This window comes from Triturus cristatus, chromosome 6 (assembly GCF_964204655.1).
Source record: "Triturus cristatus chromosome 6, aTriCri1.1, whole genome shotgun sequence".
Taxonomy (NCBI): domain Eukaryota; kingdom Metazoa; phylum Chordata; class Amphibia; order Caudata; family Salamandridae; genus Triturus; species Triturus cristatus.
Genome location: NC_140589.1, coordinates 1524089059 through 1524102969, shown reverse-complemented (window position 1 = coordinate 1524102969; position 13911 = coordinate 1524089059). Strand labels below are relative to the sequence as shown.

The 13911-nt window shown below is 42.9% G+C and overlaps 1 protein-coding gene across 3 annotated transcripts in view; it reads right to left on the bottom strand.

The window, feature by feature from the left end:
* ANKEF1 (ankyrin repeat and EF-hand domain containing 1) overlaps positions 1–13911 on the bottom strand; it is a 250905-nt gene that overhangs the window by 174592 nt on the left and 62402 nt on the right. For all 3 annotated transcript variants that reach the window (XM_085612664.1, XM_085612665.1, XM_085612663.1), the window contains 2 exons: positions 4336–4721; positions 491–690 (listed from right to left, as the gene is read on the bottom strand). In XM_085612664.1, coding sequence (XP_085468790.1) covers positions 491–690; positions 4336–4681 — 546 coding nt within the window. In that variant the 5' untranslated portion in view covers positions 4682–4721. The remainder of the gene's footprint in view (positions 1–490; positions 691–4335; positions 4722–13911) is intronic.

Sequence of the window (13911 nt, the reverse complement as noted above, 5' to 3'; positions counted from 1 at the left end):
GACATCAGACGCGCCCCCTCCCTGAACACCTTCAGGAAGACCCTCAAGACCTAGCTCTTCGGCTAAACAGATCTGTGGACCCCCCTTCAGCACCTTGAGACCCTCACGGGTGAGAAGCGTGCTTACAATTCCCTGATTGATTGAGTTGGCGCAGGAGGACGACATCCAGGCTAGGTTTTATGAAGAGTTGTATAAAATGAATATACATGGAAAAGCAGAATGTATTTAGTCAGCAGTTGTACTGGCAATTAGGCATTGATCTATGGAGACACAGTTTTGCCTTAAACCTTGCAGCTGATGAGGCATTAATGTCAACTTCTGTACTTCTCTTTGCTGTTACTTGTGTATTAATGCGAACATAAAGGTACCAATAGATCTTACTGATTTTCAAGGAAACTTTCATTGCCATATGACTGGGTTTGACAGCTTTCACTTGTCCTAAAAGCAATACATATCTTTATAAGGATTTATAGTTTCCAAATTGTCTTACTAGGTTAGTGGCGTTGGGATCCGCTCCTCTTTCAAGTAGTTTAAGGCACATTTCTTTGCACTCTGAGGCTTGTTCACAGGCTGCAAGAAGCACTGATTTTCCATCATTCGTATTATTGTTGACATCGGCTCCGTACTCCAGGACCATCTGTACACAGCGTACATGTCTCTTGGTTGGACAACTACAGTAGAATAACACTCCTGCAAATGGCATGCAAATGATATGTATGCATTTAAAACATATAGACTCGTTTTAATCTATATCCAGAGGGTAGAAACACTCTAACATGAAACTATCAAATCAACCTAATTCATATGGGGGCCACGGGAATTATGCGACTATGCGGCCACAGCGTTTTCCATATTATGGATCTGATGCATTTGACACATAATCTATCATCTGCTGCATAATCTGCAAATTTTAATAAAAAAATGTGTCTAGGTCAAAGTGATCAAAAGTTACTAAAAACTAGGCCTGGGCGGTGAACTTCGCTCCGTTCGCAGCGTTTGCGGAGTTTTCTGCACTCCGCAGAGCTCGCGGAGTGCAAAAAACTCCGCTTCACAATGTGCAGCGGAGTTTTTTCCCCGCTCGCAATCGCGAATGGTAAGTTCGCGAGTTGCCGCTCAGGTAGAATTTCTACCCAAGCTGCAGGAATACCAGCATAAACTTCGCACTGCAGTTTTTTTGAATCTACGCAAAGTTCTGCGTAGCAAAACTCAGCGAACTACGGCCAGGAAACGTTGAATGAGGTTTTGGTGCTCAGTGGAAGATCCTCTGCTAATGTTGACTGGTCACCACTCGGTTGCTTATTGCACTATTTGAGTGCTAATTTAGTACTAATGAAATGAAACCTTTGCCCATCACTGCTAACGTGTAGAAATGGCAAAATAATGAAGTAATACTAACACAAAATGTGACGCATTATTATGCTGTATAATTTGCTGCATAGTTTAGTCAGCCTTGCTGCATAGTTTGATTCTTCCCTCCCGCAGAATTCCAGTGGCCCTGATCATATGCATCCATATATATTCGCAATATTGTTTTTACAGCACACATTTCATAATAATATACTAGAGCGTCACAAATTTGGTTAATATGCAAGAGCTATGCTATATTTTCCTACTAACCAGGCAGCCACATGTGCAGTTACCTTGCAGATAACAAGGCCATGATTTGAATGGTGCAGCAGGTGCAGTGGCACCGGTCTCAAAAGTTGCCAGAACTTCTCTAAACACATAATATTGCTATATTTGACTACTAAACAGGCAGTCACAATTGCAGTTACATTGCAGTTGACAGAAGATTGATTTAATGGTGCAGGAGGTGCAGTGGTACCAGGGCCAAAAGTTGTAAGAACTCTTCTAAACACCTAATATTTCAATATTTTACTACTAAATAGGCAGTCACAAATGCAGTTACCTTACAGGCAATAGGGTCTTGATTTGAATGGTGCAGCAGGTGCAGTGGCACCAAGCCTGAAAGTTGTCATAACTCCTCTAAACACATAATATTGCTATTATATCAATTAATTCTATTATTTCATTGTTTCATTTTTTAAAGTTGTGCTATTACTTTCCCGCACTATACCACTACTAACAGCACAATATATTGCCTTTTTGTATATAAACAAGTCATAACACTTTCTGTAACTTATTTTGTACAGCTACTCATTAAGCTACAACTTTAAAAAAACAGCTTATTATTAATCACATAGGAAGAACCTAATGCATTAACCAATGCTTATTGTATATACCTGGGGAGAGGGACATGAGTAAGGTCTCCCTCTCTAGCCCAGTTAGACCCCATCCCCAAGAGCTGGGTATATTTAAGGGGAGGGGAGTGTGGATCCCCCCCTCACTGAGCTGTTTTCCGCCTCAGGGACCATATCCCCAGGGCCCAATCTATTTATTAAGGAAAGGGATGCATGGCTCCCCTTCCATAGCCATTTTTGGCCCAAGGACCCCATCCCCTGGGGCTCAATACATTGATTGAGGGGGGGGGCGCGTGTCTTTCACCCGGGCACTTCAGTTTTGGGGTTGGGGGCACCTATAGTGCCCCCTACATTTGACAGGCACACATGGTGCCTGCCAGTTAATGCAGGGAAATGTAAAAAGTGAAGTTTTTACATTGCAGTGGGTGCTGCAACCAGCAGAACCTGCCGCAATGTAATTATTGGAATTGGCCCCCAGGGTATGGGGTCCCTGGGGACAATTAAGGCTCAGGGAGGTGGGGCAGCACACACCCTCCCCTTAATATATGTTTGTGGCTTGGGGTTGGCGGCCTGCTGGGGGTTTAGACACAGGGCCTGACAGCATGCCAAGCCCTGTGTCTAGCCCCCCACTGCGCACGGCCAAAGGCTCTGAGCATGGAGGGGTTGGCAGCCTGCTGAGGGTTTGGCATAGGGCCTTACGGCAGGCCACGCCTTGTGGCCACCACCCTGCGCACGATCAATGGCCATTCGCAGCATGGGTTTGGGTGCCTGTGGGGGGTTTGCCGAGGGCATAGCCCCTCTCCCAGAACCATTTTGGGCCCTGGCAAGCCCATCCCCTGGAGCCAAATTTGATAATAAAAGGGGAGGGGAACTATGTGGGCCCCCTTCCCGAGCCTCATTGGGCCCAGGATCCCATCCTCTGGGGCTAAACCAACAGAAAAGATGAGGGGACGTGCAGACCCCCTACTCTAGCCATTTTAGGCCACGGTGACCCCATCCCCTAGGACCGAAAGGTAAATAAAAGTAGAGGGGGCTGTGTGACCCATCTCCGGAGCCTTTACCACCCCCAGGGACCACATCCCCCATGGTTGGATGTTTTTTAAAAGGGGAGGGGGGCCACGTAGACCCCTCTCAAGCCTTCTCAGGCCTCGGGGACCCCATCCCTTGGTGCTGGCTTTTCCTTAAAGAGAAGGTTAGCCTTAAAGTTCCCCTCCCTGAACCTATTTTTCCCCCGGGACCTCATCCCCTGGGACCTGCATTTTAAATAGGTGGGTGCCCCATTGCCCACTCAGGGTAACCACCAAGTAAACATTGGGGGCTGTGGTGGAAACATAGAGCCTGCGTGGCTCCAGTCAGCTTCCAGCATGATGCAGGAACTGGTATTGCTATTTATGCTGCTCCCTTCAGGCAGGAGAAATAGGTTGTTTGTTTTCCCTACCCGCATCAGTGCAGGCAGGGAAACAGATCACAGGCCTGCTCCCAGCTAGTGGTATTCTTAAAAATGACTTAGTGTTTGCTCCCATTTGGCGGGAGATTTGAAAATGCTCCTGCCAGATGGGAACAAACACATTTCACTCCCCACAGTAGTGCAGGCAGGGAAACTATTATGTCCCGGGGGCGGTCTCCCCGGGACACAACAAGTGAGCTGGCCCCAGGGCCATTAAAGGTTCAGGGGGGGAGGGTTCCCCCACCCTTTTAATTAAAGTTACGGCGTGGGGGAATGGGGTCCCCAAAGCTTTTTTAAGGGCTTGTGTGTGTGTGGGGGGTGGTCTATGGAAAAGCAATCCTAACTATAAACTTGTTATTAAAGCAAGTCAGAACTGCGCATTGCCATTTTGTATTATCTAATGTACTTTTTATGTTACTCATGTAATCAATTTTAAGCTCCATCAAGGCTCAATTAGTTTCACACAATATGCTAAATCATAAAATAATTTTTTACACATCTTTAGTCCCATTTCTGTTAAGAAAAAAAGCCCATCGTATGCCATGAAAGAGCAAATACCCCATCAGTCACAAGCACGAGGGAAAAAACCCTTAAATACAGTAAAATTATAACTATGCTTCTTTAATATATATTGCATAATATTTGAAATACTGGCAAATAAACTCAATGTCATGCATATACTTTTACCTTTTCCTTCCTTATCAACTACTGTCATGTCGGCAGGCGCCTTAGCTAGCACCTCCAGGACCAGCTCGTGGCCGAGCTCTGCTGCTTTCATAGCAGGAGTACGTCCCAGAAGATCCGGTTCATCAGGATTGGCTCCCAGACTTAGTAGAAAATTAGTCATGTCAACATTGTTTGCAACCGCGGCCAAATGGAGGACACCATTTCCATTTTGGGGTTCGGTGATATTTATAAGGTTTGGGACTCCAAGCTTGATGAGCTTCTCTATCTGCTCTTTATCCTCCGAGCGCACACACTGAAGAACCTTGTAGATCTGCAGGCTCTCAAGTCTTCCTTCCGCTACAGGCATTTTGGCAGTTATGGCAATTCAAGTCTAGAAAGAGGGGTTCCTAGATCAGGGAAATTAAAAAAAAATATATATAAGAGTTATATCCAAAATAAAAATCCGATTTTTCTTATAAACTTAGTTTGTGTCATAGTGGTGTTATAGCACTTTATATACAGCATTGTTGTTATTACTTGACACTTTCATGCCAATAACACCAATGGAATGCCCTGCTATTTACCTATTATAGCACCACAGAGTCTGTATCCTAAAAGATGTACAAGTCAACTCATTTGCTGTTAAATCTGACTTTAGGGTAGCTCACAAGAACGAACACAGATTATGTAACAAGAACTTCTGTGCTTTAGTCATGACTGAAATTAGGGCTAGGCATTTATTTTTTCATTAAAAAATCTCCAGCTTTTGCAGCTCTTCAAATTTTATTCTCTTCTATAAATATTTTCTTCTTCTATATTGTCCTTTTACCTTGTTAGATGAAACAGGCTACACAAGCTACCTTAAAAGCAGTAATTCCATAAATTAGGAAGATGCTCAAAGGAGAGGGGTATCAATAATTATTCTCCTAACTCTCAACCATCAAAGAGAACCACCTTCACTGTGGTAATTTCTTTCTCTTTTATGCTAAATCACTACAATATATAATCTTTTAGATTTTTATAGCAATGCTTGTTTTTCTGTTTTTTTTTGTTCAAAATGTTATACCAATTTTAAGCATATATACTAGTAAAATACATTAACATTGAAAGAACAATGAAAATGGGCAAATTAAAATAATGGATTATGACCTTGTTTATTAATTGTATCAACAGTTGATCATTTGCCCTGCGTCCTTGACATGAAATCTGGGATCCTGTTTTACACTTTTATTTGGCTACTTAGATTGTATTGCTCATAAATCGGTTTAATAAATGAGCACTAGTCCTCAACAAAGTCAGCAAGGTAACAGAGGGTGAAGCACAGACTTCCTACAATTAATTGAAATTCTTGTTACATTTCTGCTTCAGATAAGATATTAGGACCTGGATACTATTCTCAATAACATTCTTATATACTTGGAAAGAGTTGTTTGATTATCAGGAATTATAGCACCGACTGCAAATGGTTTTGAGATATCCAAGATTTATCAACTTCTTCCCAGTCTTTAAACTCACACAGTTCAGTTGCTTGTTGGCTGGTAAAATATCCAGGAAGAAAATATGGGGATTGGGGGTTACCTACATACCTTAAAATTTCCAATTTGACTGTAAACTCCTTTACCGCTTAATTGGAAATTATGCCCCCCCCCCCCTTGAAATGAGGGCCTTTGTATTTTAGGAAGAAATTTGTTGAGGTCTCCGTTTTACAGTACTCTAATTTTAAGATTCAGTCTAGGTCTTCTTGTCGTAATGCTCCTTCTGCAGATTTACGGCTGTCAGAGTTTGATGTATATGCAAGACTCATTGTCAACATTGTTTACACAAGTGGATGGGTGTCCCATAATTTTGTTCACTGGTAAATTATGCTTTTAGGGACAGTTATGCAGAGAAATTTCATTTCACTTGTGGTAAAAATGTATGCAGGCAGCTCCGATTTGATAGAAGCAATCATTTGAAAACGTATTGATATAAACATCAGGTATGATCACAAAATTATTGTAACTGAAGTCGTTATTATCATATTGTTACTTTACTTTTTGGAATGTGGATCATTTTTTACCTTTATTTGCTCCTATTGCGTTCCTTTCTTGTGATCTTATGACTATACTGTAATTACTTTTATTATTTATACAATAACAATTATTAAACAGGTCTTTGTTTTCACTTTAATTCTTTTGTCAGGCAATATCTTGATCTTTATCTTAGATATACAAGGTGATTTAGTTGATTGACTCTGAAGTAAAGATTCATGTTGTTTCAGAAAACAATTTAGCTCAAGATAAGTGTATCCTCTGTAGTAACCAAAATCAGATAACGTCTTTAACAAGCATTGGCATAGCCAATAGGTCTAGCCTTTGGGACCTTATAAGTGTTTAGCCATGCAACACTTGATGTTGTTGCACCAAGGATATTGTGCTGGAAAACAAAACACTTATAAGGTCCCAAAGGCGAGACCTATTGGCTATGCCAATGCTTGTTTTACCCTTTACAAAAAGTCGAGCAAGCAACGCATGCGTTGCTCTAGGCTCGACCTAAAAGCCACTGTTATGGCATTTCCTGGCAATGCAAGAGATGTCTGCTGGGCCAGGTGGGTACTCCCGATACTACTGAGTACTTTACTCCATCACCGTGAAAAAGTAAACCCTATCCGCTAAACTCTAAATTGGGCACTTAGTCTACAAGTGACCAGCTTACCAGGGAAAAAGCCACTGTATGTGAAGGAGTCAGCATGTGGGAGTGTTCAGTGGCAGAAACTTCTGCCACATAGAAAAGAAGGTCTTGTTTGGCCGGAAGTAAACTCAAAGATCTGCTGTCCAGGTATGAATCATTAGCACAACACTGTTAAAATTGCATTGAACATTTTCTCATTCAGTGTTGCATACTGTCGATCATCTTTTTATTCTCGAATGCTAGTAATAGCCAAATACAAAGAAAGTTCCGTCGTCTTCGACCCACCCTGCTTGAGGTAAGGCTGATTGATGCCTTTCAGTAGCAACCTAACATTAAAATCGGTTGGTGGCAGGTGTGCAGTAAGGGATCACAGAACGAGGAAAAGGCAGTAGGCGATGAATGTATAGAAAAAAAAATAACAACCTAAATTGCAATGCAATCCACTTTCTCCTTTCGCACTGAAAATACAGAAATGCGTCATTACAGGAAGCGTAGCAACCGTGTTAAATTGGTAAAAGGCAACAACTGAGTTTGATAGGAGTCATGTTAGTGTGGGTAATTGTAAGAAATCCTGGCCTGGAGCTGAAAGGGCCTCGCAACATATTGCCCAATTTTGACTGGCTAATTCCTCTAGAGTTAACAGCTGGCATAGTGCTAGACGGATGCCACCATGCTTATGCCTCAGAGACGTCTACGAACCAAAGAAGTTGGGGAATGCTGCACTGCAGAGATTGAGAGGGACACACCGTCACTCTCCATCACAAATGACGAATAAGACTCTACCACCCATGGATTCAGGCACAGAGTTAATGGCTCCTGTGCGCCATATGGCTGCACTGCCCAGGTGCCAAGATCTTACACCAACATTAACCTCACCTGCTATTTATTCAGTATATGCATTTTCTTTATAATGTTAACTGCTGCTATATAGCAGTTTCACTGCACTGGTTCCTTGGTTTACTCTAAACAGGGGTGGAGTTTTCTGTGATGCAAGTACGGTTCTATCTAAACAAGCCAAGCCACGAAAGTGAAAGTTAAAGTGATCGGGCGGAGGCAGAGGAGAATGCAACTTAATGACCCGTGACGGAGGAGACAGATGGTGGCTGCGCGCGTGCCCACGCACGTGCACTCAAGCTTCAGGCCAGCAAAACTCTGGTAGGTAGCACTTTTTTTTACCTTTTACAAAAAGTCAAGCAAGCAACGCATGCGTTGCTCTAGGCTCGACCTAAAAAGGATCCGCAGAGAGACATGTGGGTTCTGAATTGACGAGCAAGCCATTTCTTACAAGAGAGTACCCATTGTGATAGTAAAGGCCTCATTGCGATGTTGGTTAGACCAAAACCATCGGGGGGAGGCGGGGGCAGCGTTGCAGAGGCAGGCAACACCGTCGGGATTACGATGTCTCTTCCGACAGTCTTTTCATGGCTGTGTGAACACCATGAAAAGGCTGTCAGAAAGTGACTTTGGGGGCCTCAAACAGGGTCCCCATCCCTCGTGCACCTCCACTCACATCCATGCGCAGTGTGCTATGTACCACATGTTGCATGGATGTGCACTAAGTGCTCCTTAAAAAGGCAGCTTGTGCTGCGGCCCTTTTCCTGGGCCACAGCACAAGCCAGTGTAAAGGAGCACTTTCTGACCGCCACTACGGTGGTCATATGGTAATTGGGAGTTGGACCACTGGCTGCTTATCGGGCGGTCTCCTGACCGCTGCAACAGCAGACGGACGTCCGACCGCCTGATATCATAAATCGGGCATCAAGTCTTCCAGATTTAAATAACCTTCCCCTGCTTGGCCAAGAATGGGGAATAGAGACAAGGCACAATGACACTACATGGTGGCCCAATTCCACCCCTTCCCTGCCCAACACTATAGAAGTAGTGAAAAATGTGGGCGTAAAATCTATCTTTATCACTACGCCTTAAGCAATGGCAGGAATGTGATTCAATGTAATTAAATCACACACAAATCTTTTTACTAGCTGCCTCTTTCAGCTAGGAAAACGGTGACAGTCGCATTGATTACATCCAGATTCGACTATTGCAATAGTCTATATGCACGGACCACTAAACAAACCCTTCATAAACTGCAAGTAGTCAAACATGGAGCCAGAAGTGTGCCTTCGTCGCAGCTGTCTACTGTTGCATCACCGGAGAAGCGCGTCGCAACCGTGTGGGTCACCGTTGCATCATCGGAGAAGAATGTCGCAGGGCCTGTCGCGGCTCCAAAGTACAGAGTCGCCGCAAGGCTGCCAGGGCATGTCGCATCGTCTCAACGTCGTCGCATTAAGGGTGCCATCTTATCCACCGGATTGTCGCATCGAGGCACCATCTTGCCGCATCGCAACCGGGCTTCAGCACAAGAACCTACGCATCACCTTCTCTCCGGTAAGAATCAAGACGCATCCCCTACTCTACGCAAGCATTGAGGCACGACACATCATCTCCCCCGAAGCAAGGAACCGATGCATCTCCAACGCTGCGAGCCTTTTCTTTATTTTGCCTTACGCATCCAGGTACTTTTGTGAGAACTGTGTCGCATTTACCAACAACTTGAACTAAACTAATTCTACCATCTTTAAGTCAATATTGACTACAGTATTGTGGATTTTTGTTGTTTATTGTCTTGTGTTAAGTCTATATAAAGAATACTTATTTTTTATAAAACCTGTGTGGTGTCCATTTGTAGTTTTTTCACTTTATTACTGTATGTGTTGACAAATGCTTAACACACTGCCTCTGAGATAAGCCTGTCTGCTCGTGCCAAGCTACCAAAGGGGTGAGCAGGGGTTATCCAGTAGTGTAATCCCTTTTCTCTGACTTAGAAGCAAGGGTCCCTAATTGGTCAAAGGTACCTACCTCTGCCAACTAGAGACCCCCAGTTCTAACACTAGGATAGTGCTAAAACACGCCGTTCATCTGCCTCAGCAGCCTTAAAAACCCTCCATTGGCTGCCAAGTCACAAGAGAGTCCTCTTTAAAATCATCCTGCTTACTTTTAGAGCCAACAGTGCAGTAGGCCCTAAGTATCTTACTGATAGATTCACCCATTACACAGCCCCCGGACTCTGAGATCTTCAGCTGCGAATCTCCTCAAACCTCCTAATTTCACTCTCAAGACTAAAGGAGGAAGATCTTTTAAGTTTTTAGGGACGAAGGCCTGGAGTTGAAACATATTGTCTCAGAACCCCATTTTTCGGAAACAGCTGAAGACATGGCTTTTCACGGCTTCTGGTCCAATCAGTCACTCTCTAATTTGAGGAATACTGGAAGGCCATTTCACCGACACAGAGTCTCAAACTCTTTTTTCACTCACTAGTACAACCTCTGACTGCTTTATACCGCCTATGGCTAGGATGCTCCCTTGGGAGTGACAGCAGCACTTTATAAATGCCAAATTCACATTCAATGGAAGGGGTACAGGAGAAGGGAGCAGCTGCTACCTCCAAGATCTTGGAGAGATTGTGGTCATAGAGTGGACACTGGATGATTTCTCTTGAGTAGTTAAGAAGCTGATCACTACTCTCCCATCGGAAAAGTCATGGGTCCGGGAGAAGTTTTGTTTCTGTAGACTGCAGAAGCAACTCCGTGAAGAGTGAGACTGACAGCAATAGCACCTTGACCAGGGCAAGAGCAGAGAATATGGACAACACTAGGTAGGTAGAAGCAGAAGGGCCCAGGCATATGCAGTGAATAGGAGAACTAGGAAAAAGACCAGAGCAATGACATGTCTGACCTGTAGTCTTTTGAAGGTTTTTATATTGATTTTGTATTTAATGCTCCATTGTATTATGGATGCACATCTTGAACTAAAACATTCTTCAACTTCATTGTGTCCCCATGCTGAAGGCACAAGGCACAGCTCACTCCTTCCCCTGCCATAAGCTGTGGAAGTGTCTTTTGCAGACCATCCCTAGATGTGTCGTACTGAAGAGGGCTTTGTCTGTTTCAGAAGACGCAAAGCACTATCTCTTCTTCTTAATAACCCACTCCCTCAGAAAAGCTATTGTTTGCAATGTTGCCATGGACTGCTTTCTTCCGTGAGCTGACACTACAAGAGTGAACACAGGTTGGCAGCACAAATTATTAATCTTAGAGGGGATTGACTATTGTAAAAGCCTACACCAAGGAACTACTAAGACCGAACTCAAAAAAACTCCAAATCATTCATAATTTAGCAGTTTGCTTGATTTTCAAACCGAAAGGAAAGACATATATCTCCTTGAACAGGCATCCCTTCACTGGCTACTGGATGAAAACGAATTCAGTTCAAGGCTTCATGTCTGGTACATCAAGCAATAGAGAAAAGATGCCCCTTATAATATCAGAATAGAATTCAGGAATACCGTCCAACTCGATCTCTCCATCTAGCATCTGAGTATACCCTGAGAATCCCACACTATGGACTCACTTGTCGTGGGGGCGACCTTCAGCTATTTAGCTTCTAAAGCTTGGAATGCCCTCCCTCAAACCCTGCAGGGGATGGTGGTGGATCGTCCCATTAGGAAAGCCTTAAAAATGTGTTATTCAAGTGATCTGGCTGTTTGACTACTTTTGTGATACCAGAGTGGTGCTTAGCGCTATGATGCCCAATCAGGGCTGCAGTTGTGCTTTATAACATAACACAACATAGCATATCGTGGCATGAGGACACAAAAATGCCTTTCTTCCTACACAAGATAATGGTTAATGATGGAAAAGTACTGTGTATGCGCGTGCACTCTTTGTATAATTTGCTGTATAAAAGGTACGCCTTCTAGCTTTGAAGTTCAGGTAGAAGACAACCAAGGAAGCTATTGTGTGTTAAATGCTGATTGCTATTAAATATCCTATCTCTCTTGGTGTCACAGGCTCTGTTGTATGCGGCTGTTACAACCTTAACTCTTGGCTATTGACAAACCTTCATTCAGAAGGGGGGTTCATAACATGGTTCACAGGAATTGGAGATTCTTAACCACACCCTTTCTCCTGTGAGGACAAAATACCACCATTTTCTTTGGAGACAGTTTGGTAAAGCAATCTTTCTTGAGGCAGTAGAGGCATCGCTGATAACCCCCAGGAGGGAGAGCAACCAGCAGTCCCCATTAGAGCCAAAATTGCTGTGTCAAATGTGAAAGCTCTCAGTTTCTGGGCACACAGAAAAAAGAAGCTACAGTACATTCTCTGAGCACTGAAATGACCCTGTGTGGTAGCGTTTTTAAGAAAATCATGCTGGTGAGTCCCCCAATACCTTAATCGCAATATCATCACCATGAAAAGCAAATGCAAGCATGGAACATTCATAAAGCCCACACTCTGAAGCTTGGTGGGAGCTTTGAGAAAGTTGTTGTTGGTGCTGCAGAGATCCCCTCAAGAGACTTTATGGTGGAGTGTAGGATTATTCAGCTCTCATTAGAAACCAAAACATTGTAGGACCAGCACCTCTTCTTGTGAGTCTTATACTAGAGATATATTTAGTTAAGATCCTGAAGCCATACCTCCCAATGCATTTACCAATAGTACACCTAACTGTGCACTGACATTGGTCACAGCAGTGCATAGAAGAAGGATTCAAATAGAACCTCCCAGAAAAACATCCTGCAATGGAGGAGGCAGCAAAATAAGGCAAGGCTGAACTTTTGTGCTTATTTGTTTCATCCAGATACGTTCGTCAAGGTGTCGCACTCGCAGATGTCCTAAAAAGTGTCCCCTAATATGTAGAGCTTAAGGGACACTTTTTAGGTCCTCTGCAGGTGCGACACCTTGACTAAAGTATGACAATAGGATCAGGCCGACTCTAAGACTCTATCAAGAGATAAAGCATTGAGAAAGATATTGTCTAACAGGAAATTATCTTGTGACAAGAGAAAAAAACGTGAGACATAAAAAGTAGCATGATGTAATTCGGATTGATAAATGTCACGGGTGCACAATTTGTGTTCTTTGTAGACATAACTATAAGATAGGGATCTCCATAAATCAAGGTTCTGAAGAAAGTCATCTGACCTGAAGAGGCATTTTTGATAAGGCTGAAATATTTGTACTCTGGCTTGAGGGGAGCTCATAATAACTCCAGACATATCAATATGTTTTGTTTTTAACCTTGCCAAATGTTCCACATAAAACATTTCTAATAAAGAAGGGACACATGAAGATCATTTTGAAATCCTAAATCCCACGATAACGTCTAGTGCTGCAAAGATTCAAGCACTGAAGCACACCCAGGTACACTAGGTATGCTGGGTGGGAACCCAATGATGAAGCATGCCACTAACATAACTAGCGAGGGAGGGTTCTTTTACAAAAACTAGGGGTCCCTCTGTGGAGCGTATTGATCAGGGAGAAAACATAAGATAAATGCATCTACAAGTTCTCTCTTCCGTGATATTCGAACATTAGAGATCAGAGATTTTGTTTGTTACCTCTTTCCAGATCTTAATAGTAAACGTTGATCTCATATAATCTTCAGATAATTTTCTCTGTCATCGTAAAAAAAAAAGAAAAAAAAGTAATACACAAGAAGAAACCAGATCTTGTCCACTGAATCTACAAATTCTACTAGCCTTTACTCAATCTAGGAACCAGTGATTTGATAGGCTGGGGTATGACATAACCCGATTCTCGGATGTTTTAATAATATATGGGCACTGAATAATATGTATCATATTCTGATACGTTTGGTCCACCATTATTTCGTAAGAAACGGTCTTTGAAGTTTAAGTCCATTAAAGCTGGCACTGTCACCATTTTCTGATACTTCACTTATAAGGTTTTTGCCTGTGTTTTACAAAAGGGATTTTACAGGGTCATCATACTTAGTTTTAGGGTCAGTGTTCTCACCCATATAAAATAAGATAGCATTTGAATACTTCCTAGTTTTTGTCACTGTCAGTTCAGTTCAGACTCTAGTCCTAGACCATACTGGGGGGCGGGAAAAATGTCATTTGCA